This window comes from Lampris incognitus, chromosome 13, assembly GCF_029633865.1.
Source record: "Lampris incognitus isolate fLamInc1 chromosome 13, fLamInc1.hap2, whole genome shotgun sequence".
NCBI classification, from domain to species: Eukaryota; Metazoa; Chordata; class Actinopteri; order Lampriformes; family Lampridae; genus Lampris; species Lampris incognitus.
In genome coordinates this window covers 37,496,825-37,521,599 of record NC_079223.1, presented here as the reverse complement: position 1 = coordinate 37,521,599, position 24,775 = coordinate 37,496,825, and the positions used below count along the sequence as shown (strand labels likewise).

The 24,775-nt window shown below is 44.1% G+C and overlaps 1 protein-coding gene across 1 annotated transcript in view; it reads right to left on the bottom strand.

Moving 5' to 3' along the window:
* The window catches only part of arfgef3 (ARFGEF family member 3), an 87,239-nt gene that overhangs the window by 5,806 nt on the left and 56,658 nt on the right, over window positions 1-24,775 (bottom strand). The window contains exons 25-40 of the mRNA XM_056292082.1: window positions 23,291-23,470; window positions 22,810-22,951; window positions 22,514-22,636; window positions 21,912-22,015; window positions 20,924-21,068; window positions 20,047-20,175; window positions 19,550-19,726; window positions 16,381-16,495; window positions 15,827-15,929; window positions 11,153-11,284; window positions 8,777-8,907; window positions 3,705-3,923; window positions 3,137-3,308; window positions 1,837-1,938; window positions 1,000-1,385; window positions 18-498 (exon numbers count right to left, since the gene is read on the bottom strand). Of these exons, the coding sequence (XP_056148057.1) occupies window positions 18-498; window positions 1,000-1,385; window positions 1,837-1,938; window positions 3,137-3,308; window positions 3,705-3,923; window positions 8,777-8,907; window positions 11,153-11,284; window positions 15,827-15,929; window positions 16,381-16,495; window positions 19,550-19,726; window positions 20,047-20,175; window positions 20,924-21,068; window positions 21,912-22,015; window positions 22,514-22,636; window positions 22,810-22,951; window positions 23,291-23,470 (2,841 nt within the window). The remainder of the gene's footprint in view (window positions 1-17; window positions 499-999; window positions 1,386-1,836; window positions 1,939-3,136; window positions 3,309-3,704; window positions 3,924-8,776; window positions 8,908-11,152; window positions 11,285-15,826; window positions 15,930-16,380; window positions 16,496-19,549; window positions 19,727-20,046; window positions 20,176-20,923; window positions 21,069-21,911; window positions 22,016-22,513; window positions 22,637-22,809; window positions 22,952-23,290; window positions 23,471-24,775) is intronic.

The following is a 24,775-nucleotide window of genomic DNA, read 5'->3' as shown; positions in this document are numbered from 1 at the left end:
GCACACATCTCCCCTACCTGTATCTGAGCCTCAGAGTCTCTCAGGGAGATGCTGTGAGAGCTGATGGTGGACCCTGATCTCGGCCTCTTCTCCTGCCTCAGAACCTCTGGGCCCGCGCTAACAGAGTGCCTCAGAGCTGGGCCCTGCTGGTCCACCAGCTGCTGGGGTCTCTGGGGGGGTTTCTGGGGCTCTGCAGAGCCTCTTCTTTCTCCTCCACTGCTTCCTCCCATCCTTCCCTGCTCCTTCATGAAGAGGTTGACATGACTTTGCTGTGGCTGCTGTTGCTGGTGTTTCCTCCTCTTGTACTCCATCATCAGTTTGCTGATGGTTTTGTCTGCTGCCATGGTGTACAATTTGCTCCCGGCACTTTCCCACCATTCCTTTCTCCTCCCCGGAAACGCGCACCCTCCGACCCCAGCAGGACTCCCAGAGCCTCCTCCACCAGACTCTCTCCTCTCGCCTCCAGTTTGGGTATGGTGAGGCACACTGCCTGTGCAACTACACAAATAAGAAAAATGCCTAATTAAATGAGCAAGAGATTACCCAGATAAACAGGTTTTATATATGTCTTTTATGCAGTAGCCTCGCTTTTGTGTTTGGATTAATGTTTTTAGTGTTTTAGCAACAAGCAAAAAAAAACCCCAGGTTAATAAAATGTGTATTTACACAAATTTGTGTCTTGTGGCTTTGTAAAGATCTTTGCCATAGATCTGCTTTGTTAAATTTTTTTTATTTAAGATTCAATGTATAAGTGCACATGAATCCTGACATCAATTTGTAAGTGCTGAAGATAACAACAAAAATCAAAGAAAAGGAGAAAAAAAATTAAATAGAAATGCTGCACATCCACAACACATTCACACCCATCACTGATTTTGTTCCAACACCACCATTCAGCAAACCCAGCTGATATTTACGTCATATCATGCTTCTGAGAGGTTATAGTTCCTCTGAACATAATGTGGGCATGACTGCAGTGCCGTGTGGTTTAAATCTAACCTGAATCCAGGGCTGGGTGTGGGCGTGTCTCCCGGGGACGCCGTGGTTGTCTCTGCTCCCTGACACCTGACGCTGCCTTCCTCCGAGGGCGTCCCTTTGCCCGACAGCCCCCCCGCCGAGGTCGGGGTGGATGTTTCAGAGGGGAACAGCGGGAGGAAGAAGACGTGATCGCCTCTGACCGTGCCTCCTCTGAGCAGCGGCGTCTCCTCCAGTGTGCTCTCCAAGTCCAGATGCATCTGGATGTAACTGCTGCAGAGGTCCATGCACAGCTTGTGGAGGCGTTTGACCAGCCAGGCCCAGTCGGCGCTGCCCAGCGGCTGGACGCTCAGGGAGGGAATTGGCGCTCGCCACGGCTGACGTTTGTCCCTGCCCCGTGGAGGGCTCACCTGGGGGGCAGGGTGGAATGTGAAGAGAACAAGTGAGGGAGAAGTGAGAGATGAAGGGGGGGAGACAAAAGGAAAAAGATGATATTTAAAATGCTACGACAAAACAATGATAATGATTTAACATAATCTTAAAATAACAAATGGTAAAATATATAGGTGTGTGTGTATTGACAAAGTAAAAATGCTGAAATAAAGTGTAATAGTAACCAGAATAAGCTACTCCATCCAAATCAGTCTGTGTTTAAGAGTTGGCGTGCCACTGAAACTGCTCTTCTTTCAATTACTGAATTACTCCATTCAGCCCCATCTAGCTTAATTCACTGGTTGTCATCCTCCTTTACTTACCCTCTGCATTTGGCACAGTGAATCACCAGACTCTATATTATATCAGTGTGTGGGTCTGTATATATATGTATGTGTGTGTGTGTGTGTGTGTGTGTGTGTCTACTACCTGGGCCGTCTCTTCAAATATATCCTCATCCTCAGAGGAAGCAGAGCCAGGCTGTGAGGAGTCAGAACTGCCCTCATCTTCCTCATATAAAATCTTTTTCACCTGATTGGTCAAAAAGAATTAAAAAAAACAATAAGTATTTCAGGCAAGTGGATGAATTGTGTACCCAAATTATTTGCTGAAATGCGATTACTCTGGCAAATGTCAATATCTTCTTTGATGAAATGTGTCTGATCACAACGTAATGCCTAAAAAGTAAATTAGAATTTAAATAGGACAAAATGACACCCCCCCCCCCAAAATTTAAAGAGTAGATGAACACCTAAATAAGTTACAGGCCACACAGGCAAAACCAACTGTTTTTACCCTGGCTGAACAGCGAGAACATCTGACTCCAAACAACCAATCTCCTTTTTTTTTTGCACAAACAAAGCCCCTACAATTTTCGATTTTGGGCATTTTTCAAAGATAAGAAAGGGGCAGAGCGTAGCTGATACTGGAGGATGCTGTTCCTCTTTAAATAGCAAATACAACAGAAACATGTTATTGAACAAATCAATTCTTCATCCTCAGCATCTTTCTATACATCCATCCATCTACCCATTGTAAAAATTAACCTACGACTTTCCCAACCAGTCCAACAATCCGGGTAACAATCGGAAGCCCAGAGGCGCGAGGGAATTGATATGCTGAAAAGTGGGGATGCGTGTCCAGAGGGACGGGGGTAGTGTAACGACCACGGATGGGTAAACTCGCTAGCCCTTGGCTATCAAAGAAGGTTGACTCAGTTCATCTGGATACAAGGTTTATTGATAGATACATTTCATCACTCCGTTAGCCAAGGGCTAACGGGTCGGACCCTTTAGTTGACTGGTTAGCACAGCTGCCCGTGGTGCGGGGAACCTGGGTTCAATTCCCAGCTGCGGCGGATTCCTGGCTGCCCCCTGAATTTGCCACATTGGTGACAGAAGTGGGATGATGTGACTGTGAGGCTATCCTGAATTCATGAAGTCATCCAGCTGAAGCTGGGGAATCGAACCCAGAATAGCCCAGACCACGGGCGACTGCACTAACCAGTCAACTAAAGGGTCCGACCCGTTAGCCAAGCACTAGCGAGTCTAGGCATCCATGTTCGTTACACTACCTCCCTCCTTCGGGAAGCACGTCCCCTCACTTCAGCGAATCAGCTCCCTCATGCCTCTGGGTGCATATGCTTCCAATGGCCTCCTGGTTGCATCATCCCACTTCTGACACCATTATAGCGTCACCATCAATCACTCATCCATTCAGTTGCTCCTACCTGCTGAGCGGTCATGCCGTCAGCCTGGCTGAGCGTGGCACACAGGAGGGCTTGAAAGTAGAGGTTGAAGCTCATGGCGGACTGCCGGTAAAGGTTAGCAGCACCACAGACGCCCGACACCTTCATCAGCAGGTACTTCAGGCCCGGCCGTGTGTCAAAGTCACGCGCCGTCCTGTGGGAGGAGACGACAAAAGATACAGGAAAGACACAGGGTCCCAAAGAGGATCAAGTTAATACATTGATGTGATGTGAGCAAACAACCACTGCTATAAAACAGGAAATATGTTTTTTCAGAAAAACTTTCAATTCCAATTGCTTGATTTCTCTGATGAAATCTGTAAGGAACTTACTTCAGCTTCATGCTTCAATCTTTGCGATGAATTTATGTCACAAATATTTATATCAGTTTAGCAAGTTTTTCAAGCTTTATTCTGGAAATAATAAGGCGTATAAATTGAGTCTGGAGTAAGTTTAACTGCAGCTACCTCCCTTCACTGATTCCCGTAAAACCATTAAAAAGAGCCGTAAATAAGTTTTATCAATGTGATGTCCGTCTTAGTGCTGTAACCTGTAGGACTCCAGCAGCAGGTCCAGTATGATGGCTAAGTTAGCCATGGAGATGTAGCGCAGGAAGCCTGCCGCGGGCCTGCCAGGGTCAGAGGTCACGGGCGTGACCCTGTCGTGACTCTCAGGCTGCTTGACAAACTCCTCCAACAGGATGTCGTAGAGGTTTTGGAGCAAAACCTGATGGGACAGCAGACTCACCACGATGGTCCGAAACGGGATCCTGAGGGATCGGAGCATAGGGTCTGTAGTCAAAATGTCTTAAAAACACACTACATACGTATGTCTCAGTCAACTGCGTGAAGACTCATTCCTAATTTCACTGTTATACGGTGATAAAAATGCTCTTTAAATTCAAAATATTAGCATGAATTATCAGACTCTAAATAAAGCCAGTTTAGCTTCTAAACTTTTGTTGTAATAATCAGAAAGAATTTGGCCAAACACATAAGTTTAAGAACTAAATACACCTCATCAAGAGCCTAAAAATCATTTACTGAAAGAAACCACCACTCACACCGTCCTGGCTCCAATATTTTCAAGTGGCGTGAACAACTGATCCGTCGTGTCATGATAATATGAATGACGGCCTCTCCGCACCATTTTTTTTTATAAACGGGCAGTTCATTTAAAAAACAACCAGATGAAATTACAACAAGAGAGATGAACGAATGAGTAAATGCATGGATGAAATATTAGAATAATAAGTAAACAAAAGCTTGAATCAACTGATTCATTGAATAATGAGGGAAGGAAGGAAGGAAGGAAGGAAGGAAGGAAGGAAGGAAGGAAGGAAGGAAGGAAGGAAGGAAGGAAGGAAGGAAGGAAGGAAGGAAGGAAGGAAGGGAGGGAAGATCCCCAACAAGAAAAAAAAATCATATTTCACATGCAGAGCAAGTCACAGGACACATAGGGGGGGCTGCAGAAATGCTTGTTAGTTAAACAGTTTACATTTTTTCCCCACAATCCTGGAGAAAATATCGTTGATGGTTTTAGAAAAAGTGAACAAATGTTTCCCCCATTTGTTCAAACATATTTCTGTTCTCTCATAACACATGATCAAGCCAGTTCAAAGCACAACTGAGCCCATCAGAATGGAGACTGGACTGTCCCGTCACCTGCAGACGGTGGGAAACCGGACCTGACTGCGTAGAGGGGAGAGCTCTGGGCGGGTTCAGCTGAACACAAGGGGGAAACATGTGGCTCAGTAGGGGGGAGACTTACCACACAACCGACTCCGAACACAGTGAGGCGGCTTTGAGTGTGTTGAGCCAAAGTCCAGAAAAGCCTTTCTACATGCTGAAGACCGCGTCAGAAGCAGAGAGGTGGACTGTGACGGACTAAAATGTCTTGTATTATGTAACATCAGTGATGTCTTTGTTTAGGAGAGGTAGTATGACATGTTAGCAGAAACATAAAAATACTACATCTAGCATTAAGAAATGCTATATTGTATCTAAAGGTAGTTTTTATTAAACTTCCATCACTTTTTTTTTACAGGAACAGAGAACAGGAGGAAGCTGAAAAGATACTTTTTTTACCAGAGCTTTCTCAGATGAGAGAAGTCGAGCTAGCCAGCGAACACACAAGATGTCAATCACTTTGTGAGCTGACAAATGATAACATATAAAAAGCAGGACTCCATTCAATTTAGAAATGTACTATATCCTCTAGAATAAGACCAAGAAAGTACAGGTAGAAGAGGCGATTTTAGTTGTGTGCTTATTTCCACAAACTCGGTGGTTTGTGTTTTTTGTTTGCGGGTCATATCTAGCTAGTGTTATCTGATGACGGTGGCTACTGTATCTGGTATAGATACATAAACAAAGTGCATCATGGGACTCACATTTCCATTTCATCTGCACCGAATATGTTTGATGACACAGACCCCCCCCCTTTTCTCCCCAATTGCATCTGGCCAATCACCACTCTATCAAGCCGTCCCAGTCGCTGCTCCACCCCCTGTGCCGATCCAGGGAGGGCTGCAGACTACCACATACCTCCTCCCATACATGTGGAGTCGCCAGCCGCTTCTTTTCACCTGACACTGAGGAGTTTCGCCAGGGGGATGTAGCACGTAGGAGGATCACGCCATTCCCCCCTCCCCCCTGAACAGGCGTCCTGACCATAGGCGGCGCTAGTGCAGCAACCAGGACACATCCCCACATCCGGCTTCCCACCTGCAGACACGGCCAATTGTGTCTGTAGGGATGCCCGACCAAGCCGGAGGTAAAACGGAGATTCGAACCGGCGATCCCCGTTTTGGTAGGCAACAGAATAAACCGCTGCGCTACCTGGATGCTGATGACACAGAGTTTACATGAAAGCACAATAGACCTCTATAAAGCGAGTGCATCTGGATCCATTCATGTTTTGTTCTGTCTTGGGCAAAACTGAAGAGGAGTTTTGTATCTGGTTTGCTTTAATTTTTAAGACATGCAACAGCAAAGCTCACCAGAGTCCATCTGAACAGATAGAGACGCATAAGAATGGCAAAATCGAAAGCAACACATTCAAATAATACTGTTGGACAGAGTAAGAGGGAATCTTTTTAGACCCCTGTGCATTTTTCATGAGTCTGAATGTGGATCGATCCAGATTCTCATATTTGGGCATTAAAATGATGACATCCTTAAAAAGTTAGTGGTGCCAACACATTCACAAGTAGTCAAGCTTCTTCCAAAAACTATGTCTGACGAAATGCCCGGATCTGAACACCGTAGAAAACTACAGCTGAGCACGTTTCCTGTCTCTTTCTTCACTCCTTCCTGTCGTTCCACCTATTAGATACAAGTTTTCTGCAGGACAGTTTGCTCCACTGATTTGCTCTGTTTATTATTTGGTTTAATTCTGTAAACATCACATGTAAACACACAACATTTTTATTTTTGGGGGGGTTATGAGATGATATCATCTATACGTTCATCAGCGTCGCATCATGAAGAATATAATATCCCTTTCAGGGGAAGTGTACCGCCAACATCGCCAGGCTCCTTTATGATGACAGTGACTTAAAATACACCCGTGTTATCATACTGAGGAGATTTACAACAAAACCACGTTTTCACGGTTTATCCCGGAGAGCTTGATCAAAACAATGCATCTTGTCGCTCAAAGGCGATTCAGGGAAAGCTGGGTATTATTGACCTTTCAGGTCAAAAAATGGTTGGGAAACAATAATCTACTGCTCCCATCTGGTGAACCAAGCGACTCTACGAGAAGCGTTTCTCAGGAAAAAAAAGACTGACTTATTTTCTCTTTCATTCTTTTCTTCCACAGGGAATACCTTGAGTCTTAGTTTTTTTGTTTTTGTGACCCAGTGTTAGTTTTTTTCTTTTTGACTCCATTGCAAGTGTTACCATTTATCTTGTAAACTGACCTAAATTACACTTGTCATGAAAATGCAACCCCTCAACATGCCAACTAAAGGCATTTTGAGGATGTTTGTAGTGGCAAACTACTACATATTGTAAAAAAATTGTGTGTGTGTGCATATATAAAACATAAAAAAATATATAAAATATGAAACACACATCCATTATTCAAACCACTTATCCTGCTCTCAGGGTCACGGGGATGCTGGAGCCTACCCCAGCAGTCATTGGGCGGTAGGCAGGGAGACACCCTGGACAGGCCGCCAGGCCATCACAGGGTGCGCGCACACGCGCGCACACACGCGCGCGCACACACACACACACACACACACACACACACACACACACACACACACACACACACACACACACACACACTGGTCAGCCAAAACATAAAAACCACCTGCCTAATATTGTATAGGTCCCTCTTGTGCCACGAAAACAGCTCTGACCAGTCGAGGCATGGACTCCACAAACTCTCTGAAGGTGTTGTTCGAAGAGGAAGCACCGAGGGCGGTCTGACAGGACGCGGAAGCGGGGCAGACTAAGCTAAATGCTAGCCATGCAGACCGGTAGTTCCGAAAGTCATCCTGGCTGGCGTTCGCTGTCTTGGACAGTGAACTTTTTTTTGGGTATGGTGGATATATGTGTTTTTGTAGTTTGGATATATGTATGTGTTCTTGTAGTTTGGATATATGTTTTTGTCTATGCGTTGCACTGCTGTGGGCCGGGGGAAACGATATTTCATTTAATTTCTTGTACGCAAGTGCATTAAATGAAACGACAAATAAATGTTCCTGATTCCTGATTTTAACAGATTAACTGACAGACTTCATCCCTGCCCATTAAGTCACAACTCACCAGTCATGTTTTTCCCCATGGAGTGAACACTGCTGTCTGTACACCATAAGCTAATACGGAAACACACAACCTCACTTCCAGTACAAAGGAACGGACAAGACAATGTATGGATAAATGTACGCTATCGAGCCCGAATGAAAAGAAACTGTCCATTCTGCAGACACGTGGTTATGGAGCGAATAAGTCTACAGAACAGTATGGTTGCTTGCAAAGATTTTTTTCCACATCTTTTTTTTTTTTTTTTTTACAGATGTCACAGAAAACAGCCTTACCCAATTTTCCTGTCAGAGGAGCAGCACAAAGACAGAGAGAGAAATGTTAATTCAGGTTCACTTTTGTATTTCATTTTAATTGTTTTCTCCATTTTTAGTTGAGACATTGTCAGAAGTCCCTCGGAATCATTTTGGTGTCGCTGGGTAAAATTAAAATTCCAACTTTTTTGTATTATGTATTGAATTTGTGTGTGCATTTAACTCTGAACTCTCTCACTGAGAGATAAATTAAAACCTTTACATCTAACAGCAAATTTATATGAAAGCTAAAATCATCAAAGCAATGTTTACTGTGTGTGTGTGTGTGAGATCATAGTTCTATTTTTGATTACACTTTAAAACCTCACAAATTTAGTAACACTCAAAAATCCCAGCTTGAGGGGAGGGTTTGGGTTAGAGTCAGGGTTTTGCAGATGCAGTTAGAGCAGAGGTTACAAAATGCATGCATGCCAATGGGATGTTTTCACAAACATAGCAAAACGTGTGTGCGTGTGTGTGTGAGTGTGTGTGTGTGTGTGTGTGTGTGTGTGTGTGTTGCATGTGAGTGTGTGTGGTGTGTGCGAGTCTACCTCTTTTGTGTATGTCCGTTGGACTTCTGGTCCGAGGGCAGTTCGATGATGAGAACACAGGACTGAGCATGCTCAAAACCATCTTTATTGTTGGGGGTCTTGGGAGAGCATTGAGTGTCGAGCATAAATACCTGGAGACAGCAAGGGTCATGTTCATGGGCTTGGTAGGAGAAGGTAATAGATATGGTGCTAGTAGTAGTAGCTGTTAGTCACTATTTCTTGAAGAATTTGGAGAGTTTGTCTCAGGCCTTGTTACACATTCTGAGTGATTTCAATATTCATCTGAATAAGGCTGCTGATCCTCTAAGTAAAGCCTTTCTGGCACTAGATGATACTTTTGGGTTCACTCAGTTTGATCAAGAGTCGACTCATTGCAGTGTTAACACCCTTGATTTGGTTTTATCTAAAGGGATAGCTGTTTCTGATCTGAATGTCTTGCCAACCACATTTTCAGATCATTTTCTCTTCAAATTTGAAGCATTATTGGCCTGTTAATGTCGGCACAGATGTAATTGCCACTCGCCACATTGGTCTCTCCACTGTAGCTGCATTTGGCCAGCAGCTGCCCGAAGTCTTGGCTCTTTTCACTGTAGTGACTGATTCTGTTGAAAATCTCACTAGTGACTGAAATGTGGCCCTCTCTAGTCTCCTCGATTCAGTGGCACCTCTCACTACCAGAGCTAGGTGACTAAAGAGGCCTACACCCTGGTTTAGCGATGAGACACATGCTCTTAAGTGAGCCTGCAGGAGACTGGAACGTAAATGGTGAAAATCAAAATTGGAAGTTTTTTTACTTATCTTGACAAGTGTGTTTATTGAAATACAAGCATGCTTTATCTGCTGCAAAAGCAAAGTATCTCTCGCACTTAATCAATATTAATAAACACAATTCTCTTGACACTGTATCTAAACTTACTAAAAAGCAGCCGTCTATTAGCTGCTCACCATTCACGGCCCATGAGTGTCTATACTTTTTCTGCGATGAGGTTGATGAGATCTTAAACAAAATTAGTTCTTCAACTCCAGCTACTCCTGCAGATCCTGTCTTACCAAATTCATATCTACACGAGTCACTGATAGTCCCTGTTATTACAGCTTTTGAGACAATCTCTTTTGATACCTTGACTAAGCTCATGTCAGCTTCTAAACATACATTCTTTTTGTTTCTATTTTCTTGTTATCTTGTTAGTTTTAGTGTCTGTAATAGGACCCAATTTCCCCTCGGGGATGAATAAAGTATTCTGATTCTGATTCTGATAAACCAATTACTTGCCTACTTGACCCCTTAACAGCAAAACTTTTAAAAGACCTCTGGGACCTACAATGCTAGACTTTGTTAATTTATCACTTACTACTGGCATCATTCCCAGCAGTTTTAATGGTTGGGCGTCCAAATTAGACCTGACACAGACACAATTAGCTGTGTCTGCAGGTGGGAAGCCGGATGTGGGTATGTGTCCTGGTTGCTGCACTAGCGCCTCCTCTGGTTGGTCGGGGCGCCTGTTCAGGGGGAGGGGGAACTGGGGGGAATAGCGTGATTCTCCCACGTGCTACATCCCCCTGGCGAAACCCCTCACTGTCAGGTGAAAAGAAGTGGCTGGCGATTCCACATATATCGGAGGAGGCATGTGGTAGTCTGCAGCTCTCCCTGGATCGGCAGAGGGGGGTGGAGCAATGTCCTGGACGGCTCGGAAGAATGGGGTATTTGGCAAAGTATAATTGGGGCGAAAAGGGGGGGGGGATCAAAAATGTAATTGTGTCCCTAAAATCGAAAGTCAAATCTAACCATGGATTTGGAGAATTGTGACATCCCTGGTAATGGTGGTAGTAACGCTATTAGTGCTAGTGCTATCTTTATTTGACAAGTTCTTTATCCTCCATGACTTTTCTTGCTGCCATTGCTTTTCATTTTGTGATTTCAGCCATTCTGTGATTTCTCTTTCTTTTTTTTAAACTCATTTTGTGAGGCGCTATGGTTCAAAGCACTATATGAATTAAGTTGACTTGTGCTTACTTATTTAGATTGTAGGTGCAACAATAAAGTGGTTATAGGTCAAATGCCCAGTAGAACAACCAACGATCTCAGCAAAGTACAGGAGCTTTTATATAACCAACACATGTCCTACATAAAGCTTTCAGTGAAATATAAAACAGAAAAAGCAATAAAGAGTGGCAACTAGTTGCGTTGTCACCACAAATTCTGGTTTGACTCAAAAAAATCATCTTGAGGATAGACTGATGCTGAAACATTAGCCCATCAAACAGGCAATTAAAATCCAGACCTCTATGATTATTTCATCTATATGCTGCATAATACAATATGTAGTACACATATTACAGTTGTCTTATGGGGGTAGACTTATGCGTCCCACTGACCTGCTGGGCCATAGCCTTGATTCTCCAGTACTCAGCCTCAGCTGATGGAGAAAGAGAGGGGGCTGCAACCTTCACCTCACAGGCATCCCCAGAAAAACTGTCTGAACCACTCTGAAAACATGCCAGCAGGTTCTACACAGAGAGAAAGACAAAGTGGGACAAGGTTATTTTAATCTTTTTGATACATACAATGGTGCAATTCTAAGCTAAAATCTAATACAATTGCAAGACACTTAAGTCAGTAACCAGATATTATTTCGAGGTTATTTTCTATCATGGCATATCACATCATCCATCCATCCATCCATCCATCCATCATTCAAGCTGCTTATCTCAACTGGGGTCTGGAGGCTGGAGCCTATCCCAGCAGTCACTGGGCAGCAGGCAGGGAGACACCCCATAGGGATATCTCATCATTTGATCCCAAATAAACAGCAGTGAAGCTGCTCAGTGGCGTCGGGGGGCTGGTTGTAATGGACAGGTTCTAGTAGTCAGAAAGAGGTGGGTGCGACTGTGCTGGGCAGTTACCAGTGGCCAATTTTAGAGGACTGGGTTGCAACAGGCAGGTGTGAATACGCTGACCTGTCTGAATGTAAAGTATGTTGTTGGTGCGAAAGAACAATGATGCTCAGCAAAGTCTACTCCACATAAAGAACAAGGCTAAAAATAAACAGCTGTAAAATGTAACACACTCTCATATGCTCTTATATTAAGTGCCATGAGTAATCTATAAAAATCTCTAGAAAACCTGATTTTCCATATAAAACAATAACATCGGGCATGCAGCAAAGTCATGCACTGTAAAATAAACAAACAAACAAACAAACAAAAAAATCATGGTTTGTCACCTATCGTGACTGAGCGTATGTTAAGCTATATGTTCCGATATCCTATGGGAGAACACATGTCTCAGCTGGGAAGAGCGGCATATCTTAAATCCCACACGTTTACATCACACAGGGATAAACACAAGCTCGGTAAACGTCCTCCGATGTTCTTCTGATGGCTTCCACAGAAATTCATCTTTAAGTCAGATTTGTCCATAAAGAGCTTAAAAATATGTTTGTTCTAGAACAGATTCAGCAACCAAGGACCTCAGAGTGATTCAACATGGGAAAAGCAGGGGCATTGTGGGAGATGGTGTTTTGGTTTTTCATGGCTAATGATCACTGCAGCCAGAGCTTTAAAACAGAATAAAGACAACATAGGCCAATAAACTATTTTTTTGATTCACAATAGAAAATGTGCATTTAGAAATGTTGACATTTCTCTGGTGTAAAAGTTGGTCTCCTGTGATGATATATGAGCATGGGTACGTCATATTTGGTCAAATAGAAAACAGGGAAAAACTAAGTTTTAAGAACTCCATCCTTGCTGTGGTTGTGTTACAGCTGATTAAAAACAGTTTGGCATTTAGATTTTAGTTGTCAGATGTGACTTTTATGTGGAATGAAAGACATATTTAAAAACAGCTTACATTTGTATCCCTAACATTAAAAAAAAGAAGAAGAAGCATGGACTGAAGAGGTCAACCAGACAGCAGATTACACTAATGTCAGCAGAGACTGGCAGGGAATCATCTCTATGATACAGAAATGAGACGCTCCAGTTGCACTAAAACAATTTTCTGACGTTGCGATTGATAAGGCCAGGGCAGGTTGAAGGTTAAAAATGTAAGCTGGTGCTCGACAAGCTGCTGAAATCTGTGTGTGTGTGGGGGTGTGTGTGTGAATGAATGACTTATGACCCTCCCTTATAAAAATAATCAAGGAGGCTTTGAGCAAGGCAGCTTACTACCAATTCCACAGGGGGCTGGCTGTTCAGTAGAAAGCAGCAGGCTGAGGGTGGACTGGGCAGCACTGAGGGCGGAGGGTCTAACTCCTCTAACTACATGAATTTAAGGTAGGTTGGATGCTTAAAAACAGCCTGCCCGCCCACTAAAACCATCCCTGTGATCAGTGGATTACTAGCCAGTCAAATATAACAAATATAACGTCCGGGTAGCATAGTGGTCTATTCTGTTGCCTAACAACACAAGAATTGGCGGTTCAAATCCCTGTGTTACTTGCAGCTTTGTTGGGCTTCCCTACAGACACAACTGGCCGTGTCTGCGGGTGGGAAGCCGGATGTGGGCATATGTCCTGGTCGCTGCACTAGCACCTCCTCTGGTTGGTCAGGGTGCCTGTTCGGGGGGAAGAGAGAACTGGGGGGGAATAGCGTGATCCCCCTACATATTACATCCCCCTAGTGAAACTTCTCACTGTCAGGTGAAAAGAAGCGGCTGGCGACTCCACATGTATCGGAGGAGACATGTGGTAGTCTGCAGCCCTCCCCGGATCAGCAGAGGGGGTGGAACAGCGACCAGGAAGGCCCAGAAGAGTGGGGTAATTGGCCAGGTGCAATTTGGGAGAAAAAGATGGGGGGGTCCTAAATGACCGACGGGTCAGAAGTTAAACTCTTGTAACCCCTTATGTACCCATCCATACTCCTTAAAACGATCCCTAAAATCCTTCACCTGCTCTGGGGGCGACCTCTGAACTCTAACCCCTGACCTTAACGGGTTATTAATGATAACCAGGTTTCTTCGCACATTCCTCGGTGACACACACGTGAAGAAATCTGGTTACTGTGAATAACTTAAGGGATGTGACTGAACTGTTGTAAATCAATATGGAGGCACCATCTCTGACACACATAGTCGGCGATGGGGAATGAAAGGACAATGGATTCGGAGGTTTGCTCTACACTGCAGTCAGTAATCCCTAGCAAGGTCAGACCATTCTCTGAGGTTATCAGTTAAAGTGACACGCATCATATATGAATCCCTCTCTTCATGCATGCTTCCATGTCATCTCCATTTCTCACACGCAAACAAACACACTTTCTATCCTTGTTCTGTTGTCACCTTGACATGGACTCAACTCATTTTTGTGCGCTCTCTCTCCCTCGCTCACACACCAACACCAACACACACACACACACACACACACACACACACACACACACACACACACACACACATATGCAGAGATATGGTGTGGAAAAGGCTGGCGCTCTAAGCTGTAAAGCTGATTAGACCAGACCAGTCAGTTACCAAAGTGGGGAAAAGAGACACGTCACCCCCCCCCACACACACACACAAACATACACACACACACACCTGGTACTGTCACCTTCAGCTGAATGTGTGTATACACACACACACACACACACACACACACACACACACACACACACACACACACACACACACACACACACACACACACCTTGTATGGTCACTTCCAGCTCAACTCCAACCCCCCATTCAAAGCATGTCTGTGTTGTCTCCAGGCCTGAAAGTCACTTTAATCTTGTGATCTTCATCGCCATCTCTCCTTCATCACATTTACCTTCTCAGCTCATCAGTCTGTATGTGGTTTTCAAGGTGCAGTCTCTTTTCATTTGCTCACAGGACTGATCCTGGTTAAACACCGAGGAGATGCACCCAGAAGCAGTTAAGTTCAGGTTAAGCTCTCTGCTTCTGGTAACACATGTGCTTCTCCAGTGACCCCCAAGGATCAAATCCCCCATAGCGTTCTCTCCTGTGAATTAATCCTTCAGCAGGACTGTTAAAGCCACCATATTAGGCAAATGTCCACTGGCTCCATCACTTGTGCGTTTCCTCCGGCTCACGGGCACATCTTGTCTCACAGTTGTAACTGCTGCCATCAGCATCTCTCTCTCTCTCTCTCTCTCTCTCTCTCTCTCTCTCTCTCTCTCTCTCTCTCTCTCTCACACACACACACACAGAGCAGTAGGGTCTATTTATTATTTTTTACTTAAGGGTTAGATTTGGTAGTGATCCTAAAGGTTGTTCTGTTAATGAATTATGAGTGCTGCATAATATTTCTTCCATATGTGGGCCGACAAAAAATAAAAATAAATAAATAAAATGACCTAAGCTATTAAGCTATAGAGAAATCTATCCAGAGGGGAAAAGGTTACTTCATTCTGTAGCAGTCATTTATTCTGGAAAACTGAAATTTGGACTCTGATGAGATAATATCATATATTGTAAAATGTCTTTGTAGTGAATATGGTAAATAACATTCACAAGAGTATTTTGAAGCTTTGCTGATGAACGCAGGTCCTGGAAACTAGACGGAAAGTAAGCGGGTTGGTAAGAATGCTTCATGTGCTCCACACGGTTCCTGCACTTCTGCACCTGTATGAATGCAGCAAACGGACAAGATGTCTGTCGGCTGCGACGCACACACCGGGTCACACCACTAAACACTTGAAGTGGACATTGCTCTTAAAGCAGCAGTCAAATTTTTTTGGTCTAAAAGAAAAGGGCACTAGGGGCGTCTGGATAGCGTAGCGGTCTATTCTGTTGCCTACCAACACGGGGATCGCCGGTTCGAATCCCCAGGTTACCTCCGGCTTGGTCAGCTGTCCCAACAGACACAATTGGCCGTGTCTGCAGGTGGAAAGCCAGATGTGGGTATGTGTCTTGGTCGTTGCACTAGCACCTCCTCTGGTCAGTTGAGGTACTTGTTCAGGAATGTAGTCAATGAGGGGTCCACACAAGGATAGTGAAACAAGACTGTGTGTGTGTGTGTGTGTGTGTGTGTGTGTGTGTGTGTGTGTGTGTGTGTGTGTGTGTGTGTGTGTGTGTGTGTGTGCGTGTACCTTGACAGGCTCTAGAGTAGCAGAAAAGGCATCCTGCAGAGCACAACAAGCCAACCTCCACATCTCCTCTGTGAAGACTGGACCCACTGTCACCAACACATACCTGGAGATACAGAGAAAGAGAGAGAGAAAGGAAAGACAGAAAGTGATACAGAGAAAGAGAGAGAAAGAGAAAGTGATATACAGAGAGAGAGAGAGAGAGGGGAAAGAGAGATAACCTTACAAGTCTACACAGCTCTGTAATGCAGGGTGTTTATCAGTGTGTGGAGAGGTGTTACACTAAAGGACTTTTCAGTCAATTTTTCCACCTATTGTTTCTATCAATTCTTTGTCGATGCACAAATGCGCGCACACACACACACACACACACACACACACACACACACACACGAGCACACATGCATGCACATCACTCCAAGTGTTACTAGACACTATGATATCATATCCACCTTCTCAGTAGCAAATATAATTGAGGTATTGGTCTCCACAGTCGTCTTTAAACACTCATATACATGCTGCTATCATCTATGGAGGACATCTGAGCAGTATGTTACCTGATACAGGAACAGCCCACTCTGGAGATGGTCTCTGCAGGCTCAGACACACAAGCCACCAGCAACTTAAACAGATCCTTCAACATCTGGTTAATCAGGGACTCGTAGCCTATGTCTATGGACACACACACACACACACACACACACACACACACACACACACACACACACACACGATGGTAAAAGTTCTTACATTTTCATTAGAGACGGAAACATGGATATAGATGATAGAGAACTCACACCTTTGTAACGTGAGCACACAAGACAGACATACAAAAATACACAATTAGGCGCACTCACACTGATAACATATCAAGCACTGACAATTTGCATTGTCCAGTTTGCATGGACATATAGTTTAAAACAAGATAGACTGCGTGTACCACATAAGGCTGAGTCCTTACCGCAGCGGCATGGGTTCGAATCTGGCCCAGGCCTATTTGCTGCATGTCATCCCCTCTCTGTCCCCTGCCTTTCCTGTCTCTGTCTACTATCACTAGCCAATAAAGGCCGAAAAGGCAAAAAAAAAAAACCCAAAACACAAGACTAACACATACTCAACTCAACTCAAAGCTTTATTGCAGACTCGGCCCATAACAGATGAAGACATGGTTAAAATAAATAAAGCCATAAAATATAAGAACCACAGGTAAAAGATAAGCCCTAGACAATACATAAAGTAAACACAATAAAATAACATAAAAGGAACAAGTCAGTGTCTTATAAGAAGGGAGCTAATCCCGGCAGTGGTCCTGCCGGGATTGGTAGCGTGTGGCACTGAATCTTATATTAGTTAAACTCTTGATGATTACATTATCAGAGTCACTGAGCCAGCAAATACATTTATACATGAGATTTCTCAGAAGAGCCGGAAAGGTATTGACTCCTGCAGCCACAAACACTTCACTTGCACTATACCATCTAGGTCTTTGTAGCAGTATTCTCATAGCATCATTATAAGCTACTCAAAGTCTCAGTAAGTTTGCTTTTTTGTGGTTTGACCACAGGTGTGCAGTACATAGTGTTGTACAATATGCTCTGAACAGAGACATCTTCACACTAACTGAACACATACCAAACTTGCGTGACAGAGTGTTTGCTTGTGCATACATCATGCGGCACTGCCTATATTGTGTGTCTGACATTCTTGTGTAAGAAGTGGGGCTGTTGTGAAGAGTCTAGTGTGTTGGTGTAGTGTTCTGTGCCTGTCACGTCTCACTCTCAACCTTCACCGCTGGCTAGCAGAAATGTGAACAGGAGAGCCGAGCACGTAAGTCTCTCCCTGCCAGTACATAGCCTCTCCAACAGCAAGCCCTATGTAGTGCCTCCTTGTGGCGACACACGGTAACTGGGTACACCTTGGACCCTGGCTGAACTACAAGGGACTCAGAAGAGGTCTGGCCCCTAGATGTACGGTACGCAGGCCCACCGGTGTGTGGATATTCCCCGACGCCCATGAACCAGCCCCCAGCTATGGGTTAAATAGTGCCACTGCCTGGTGGATACCTCAGGGGAGGAATAGGCTACGGGCATAAACCCCTACAGAAAATCAACATCCACAGTGCTGTTGTTTTTGTTTTTCTTGCCCTTTTGTATCTGTTTAAGTGGGACAGTACTGCTGGCGTTGTGTGTGGCTGCCGCTTCTCCCTCTCATAGTCACCCCTTCCCATCCATCCCTTTATGTGTTATGTTTATCTGTTGTCTTGTTTCACCCCGTTTATTGTAAAGTGACTTTGAGTGTTAGAAAAGCGCTATATAAGTTTGATTTATTAGTATTATTATTATAAATATCATCATCGTCTGTCATTTATTCAGTAATACATTGGCCAAGATATTTCACCTTATTACATACCCCAAGATTATTATCAGACAATTTAAAATCAGGAAATTTTAAATAATTGGTCTCTGGTTCTGCAGATCAGGACAACACTCTTACTAGCATTGTATTTGATATGATGCTCCACACCGTACACAGAACATATGTTAAGGAGCTGCTGGAGACCAGCACTACAGGGACTAAGGATGACAAGGTCATCTGCATATATAATATGGTTCACCAAGGTATTACCTACCATTACTCACAAAACCAGACACACACATTGAAAAACACAATAACATACAAGCAGACACACACACAAAAACAGACACAAACACACTCACAAAATAACAACAAAGACGGAGCCAAACAAGGACACAGAAACACACAAAATCATACAGAGAACAGCCACACTTACATTAACACAGCAGGGTGGCCTCAATTTAATTTGAGTCAAGAGGAGGCTAGTGGAACAACTAGCGATTAAGGCTGCTCCAATCCACTAAGGTGCATGTGAACAGATAGCGCACATGATGCCTGGGTGGCTTTAAATAGATATTCTGTGTTTCACTGTGAAAAATATACCCTTTTCAACACCAAACCGAAAATCTTGCCTTTTCCCTGAAAAGGGTGTGTGGCTCCACATCCTGAGAAATCAATCCTCGCCACAGCACAGAAATCTTAGGAAGAGATGACACTAGCATGTCAAAGACATTACACTGATGTGTCAATAAAGGTTAATCTACTAAATTTTCATACATTAAGACATTTTTAAATATCATAAATGGACAATTTTTTGAGCTGATTGTCCTCATTGGGAGGCTGTGGCCTATGCCCAAAAAGACTTTATGCTGATGTGACAACAAAAATAGAGCAACAAAGAGTAATGGAGACAGAATTCTCAACTCCAGTACAAATTCAAGTACCTCTCATCAATCCATCTCCATTTTTAATTTAAGTGTTTTTGGGTCATAGTTCTATGCGCAGGGCAATGGTTTAAGCTCTTAAAACCATCTATTGGAAACAGTTAATTTGCGTTTAAGTATTTTTTAAATTTTTAGTTTTAAAAAGTTTTCAAATATATGCTTAGAATTTGAATGGAAACATCACCACTACCACTGAGCAAAACACACAAACCTCCAACACACCTTCTTGGGAAATATCTATGTGTATGTCTATCAGAGACAGGTGACGTGAAACTACATTCTGTGCTGTTAGACAAACCAACAGCGCATAAATACACATACACCAAAACAGACACACTCACAGGCATCCCTACCAAACAAAAAAACACACACAAACATGGGCAAATTTCATACAGACACATACACACACAAACACACGCGTAGTGACCTGAGTGTATGAAGCTGTTGATATGTTCCACCACCAGCTCACAGCACAAGCCGATGGCATGTTTGAAGTTGGCTGCTGCCACATCCCAATAGGAGTGGTCACCATTGCTACGCTGCAGCCACAGTGACATCACTGGAAGTAGTAGCTGGATGACTGAGAAGATGGCAAACCCTGGACCTGGAGACAGAGGGGGGGGGGGATGGTCAGAAACTGGAGTCATAATGTAAAATGGTCTGGGCTTTTTGTGTGTGTTTATTTGTGTGCATTTGTGAGTGACATCTACAACTCAACACAACACCGGCTGATTCTACTGACTAGCGCATCTTCAGCCAAAGAGGACAGACTAATCGGTGAAATCACCTGGTGTCATGACTGGGTGGAAGGAAAGTCTGCATACGCAATACACTCCATCGCACATGATTGCTTTTGCCTGCAGTAGACTGTGTATCCATGTGTGTTTCTGTGTGTGCTTAAGTGCATGTGGGTGTGTGTGGTACCTGGAATCGCAGTGACCTCTCTCAGCAGAGTGAAGAGCAGCTCCAGTGTTGGAGGTTGGTGTTGGCGAGGACAGTTAGACACTGCTGCTGTCAGCTGCTCCAATAACAGAATCCATACCTGGATCAGACCTGGGACAACACAATATAGCAGATCAGACTCTGAGTACGACAACCCAGCTTTATATCTTCTGTATAGAGAAGTGTCCCCGAAATTCACATCTGATTGGCAGACAACTGACTGACACACATGATTCGTGACTTGAATTAGCCTTTTAGGTAAACTGAAAAGTAAGGGTAGTCAATGAACTTATCAGGCTTAACACTGATAACACTGAGCACCGAAATATTGTTGTGGCATTCTGCACCAACATCTAATACTTTGATTTTCTGAGAAAAGACACCGCTGCTAACTGCTAGCCCATGCAGATCGGCAGCTCCGGCAGTCATCCTGGCGTTCGCTCTCTTGGACAGGGAATTTTTCTTTTTTATATATATGTTGGATGTGTTGTAGTTTGGATATGTTTTTGTCTTTGTGTTGCACTGTTGTGGGCTGGGGGAAACGAGAATTTGTTTCATTTCATGTGCGCAGGTGCATGGAATGAAATGACACATAAATGTTCCTGATTCCTGATCTTGATATCATTTTCCCATTCAGTTACAAGCACCCAAGGAGTGTGATGCTGCACAAGCTTCCATCTACCTGCAAAGCTATACAACGTATTTACCATACAAAGTACTCGGCTGACAGTGTAATCGCATTTCAGACCCACATTTATTCCAGCTACTGTAAAGAGCAAAGCCGGCTAGAATAACGCACAGACGAAAAACACACAAACGACTTAAGAAGAAAGGAATATGTAAAGCTTTTTGTTTCTACCCGTGTCATCATCAAACTCCTGCAGTACACACTCCATCCCGTCCTCGCTACTGACAGAGCGTTCCTGCGATCTCATTGGCAGGCTGGCTAGTCGCGCCCCCAGGAACACCGGCTTGGAAGGCATCTTGTAGATCTTAGCCAGCAGCTGTCAATCAAAAACAACATGGCTGCCTTCAGTCATGAGGAGAACAAAGGAGAGCAATGCTCACTGAAATAAAAACTGAGTGAAAAAAAAAGTAGGGCAGAACTTCCATTATGTTAGATTTAGCAGTTACTGCCCAAGAATTTTTTTCCCCCCTTTCTCCCCAATTGTACCCAGCCAATTACCCCACTCTTCCGAGCCATCCCAGTCGCTGCCCCACCCGCTTTGTCAATCCAGGGAGGGCTGCAGACTACCAAATGTCTCCTCCAATACATGTGGAGTTGCCAGCCGCTTCTTTCACCTGACAGTGAGGAGTTTCGCCAGGGGGACGTAGCGCGTGGGAGAATCACACCATTCCCCCCAGTTCCCCCTCCCTTCCGAACAGGCACCCTGACCAACTAGAGGAAGTGCTAGTGCAGCGACCAGGACACATACTCACATCTGGATTCCCACCCGCAGACACGGCCAATTGTGTATGTAGGGATCCCCGACCAAGCCGGAGGTAGAATGGGGATTCGAACTGGCGATCCCTGTGTTGGTAGGCAACGGAATAGACTGCAACACCAACTGGACATCCACTGCCCAAGAATTTTACTAAAGAGATTTGATGGACTTTAGAGCCAACATTTTTTCCCCTTTTGTCTTATATTCACTTCTGATGTAAAATTTAAATTTTCTTCAATATCATTGAGACAGAGGCAAAAAGTGACTGACTTTGGTACAGTAACCCAGTGGTTCATAAGCTCCACTCAAATGACAACGTCCCCCATCTGAGGAATGATTTAAATGCTGCACCCGCCATGAAAAATCCCAGTGAGCTGCCCATCAGAAGGGCTCCCACTATACCTGTGAGCACTTGCGGAGGTAGTCGAGGGCAGGCAGGCAGAGGTCAGTGGAGCTGTATGCAGAAACATGGACACAGTCTCCTATCTCCTTATAGTCCACCTCTCCTGAGGGACAGACACACACAACGCCTCAGTCACAAGCAGAGTACACCATGAATTCACAGAATAATGCATTGCACAAGATTTGGTTCAAACATTAAATGTGAGCCTGTGTGCGCCAACATGTGTGTGTTTGTGGGACAAATCTAAAGATTTCCCCAAAAACATTACACTTGGTCAAATTAGATTACAATTTTATGGTCCCTATGGACAAATTAAATTGTTACAGAAGCAAAAAGTTAACTATAAATAGAGATAAGAAATAACACAAGATTATAACTAGATCTACCAAAAAATGTAAAACTAAGATAAGCATAAAAATAGAAATATAAAATAGGGTAAAAATAAGATTTGAATAAAACTGGTACCCTTCTACATTCCCAGTTACTTAAGTTTATCGTTAGCAGGTGGTTAAATGAGCACAGGCACCTCATAGACCAAAGTGAAATGAAACCCTAACCCTTACGAGAGGGTAGACGGATGTTTACTTTAGTCGAGACTGACCTAAACCTTTCACAAACTTCATGAGGCACATGATGTAGTCTGTGGCGGCATTGGCAAACACCTGGATGTTGTCCGTGTTGATAAAGGCCTCAAAGACGTCAAACACCGGTGCCTGGGACTTCCCTGGAGCAGAGACGGGGGTAAGGACGCAAGAGAGTATGTACATAGGGACTAAACAACAGTCTTTTTTAAATTTTTATTGATGAAACATCAACACCTGGTAGTTGCTATTATAATTTCCCAATGTATTTCCAGTACAGTGTGGTAACTCCTGTGTTAAAAAAAAAAAAGCATACCCATGGAGTATTCTCCTACTAGGTAGTCTTTGGTATCAGTCTTGCTGCCGTGGACGGTCCTCAGAGCGCTGAACAGAGGCCTCCAACCTGACAAGATCTGAGGAGAGCACATCTCTACCAACTCCCCTATGGATGTTATAACCTACAGACACACAAAGAGAGAGAGAGAGAGAGAGAGAGAGAGAGAGAGAGAGAGAGAGAGAGAGAGAGAGAGAGAGAGAGAGAGAGAGAGAGAGAGAGAGAGAGACAGGCAAAAAACAGAGTGCAAGAGGGAAAAAGAGAAGGAAAAATGACAAAAGAAAGAATTAAGAAAAACATCAAGAGTAAGGTTGCAATATCTTTTGCCCCCATTATTCATCTGTCCAAGGGGCGGGGGGGCTATTTCACAAGCGTTATCATTTTTAAAAGGACCTCTGTTGATATACTGACATAGCGGCAGTCTATGTGCATGTTTGGGTGTGTGTGTGTGTGTGTATCTCGCCTGGTCCTGTACGTCCTCGTCGCACAGCTCCAGCTGCATGATGTGCTCAAAGGGCCGGAACAGCGCCTCATTAAAATGGAAGTGAGGAAGCTCCGCCCAACTTGTCAGCACCTCCGTCAGGACATCATGGATGAAGGAAACGGCCTTCTGGGATACGTGACGTTCTTTGTGGCATGCCGCCTAAGAGGAGAAGAGGAGGAACACCCTCTTAACACACCCGTTCTAAACTTTTAATTATTTAAACTCCAAGTAATGTTAAACATTAATTTCAGTATTTGGTGTCCTACTTCTTTTTTTTTTCTTCTAACGCTTATTCATACACTAGCTTTTATTTATTTTATTTTTTTGACTCACACAAAAAGGCTTTGACAATTATTGTCATAGTTGTATTGTTTTCATAATCAATATGCTGATCATCACTTTCATGTCCAAACTAGAGTGACCAGGCATTGAGCCTCGAGTTATACTGCACAGCATTTGGACCCTTTGACATCCCGAATTTTTAAGCAAAATAACGAAAGTAAATGTTTCTCCATTTAAACATTAAACAATCAGTTTTTATTACCATCCCATAATACCCTCTGGCATTTACTGCTCACGTCTCCCCTCTCTCATATCACAATGTCGACTGACTGGAAGTGAATGTGCACTTCAGCTAAAGTTGGAAGACAGTGCTCATTATTTCCTGTTGGTCATGCATGTATCAGTTTATTTTCTAATGTGTTACTCAAACACATTAGAAAATGTTGTAAGCCGACAGGGGGCAAGAATGTATAAATGCGTTGAATTAAATCTAGACTGTGGGACTTTTTCATATAAATGAGTGTCCATGGGCGTCCGGGTGGCGTAGCGATCTTATTCTGTTGCCTGCCAACACGGGGATCTCGGTTCGAATCCCCGTGTTGCCTCCAGCTTGGTTGAGCGTCTCTACAGACACAACTGGCGTTGTCTGCAAGTGGGAAGCTGAATGTGGGTATGTGTCCTGGTTGCTGCATTAGCGCCTCCTCTGGTCAGTCGGGGCGCCTGTTCGAGGAAGGGGAACTGGGGAGAATAGCATGATCCTCTCACGCGTTACGTCTCCCTGGTGAAACTCCTCACTGTCAGGTGAAAAGAAGTGGCTGACGACTCCACATGTATCGGAGGAGGCACAGGGTAGCCTGCAGCCCTCCCCGGATCGGCAGAGGGGGTGGAACAGAGACCGGGCTGGCTCGGAAGAGTGGGGTAATTGGCCAGATACAATTTGGAAGAAGGGAGGGGGGGTGTCCATGACATTCAAGCCCTTGCCAAACGAGTTCACACAATGCTGATTAAGCCTATCACCGCCAGGTAAATCTTTCTGTATTTTGCAATATACCGGCGTTTTAAATCTGGTGTCTGGGGTGACATTTCTGCGCTGCGTTCCCGCGCTGGCACACTGGAATTGATGCGTTTTACATCAACCAGCAATCTTAGCTTTGCCCGAGCTGAAGTTCCATGTGACGAAAG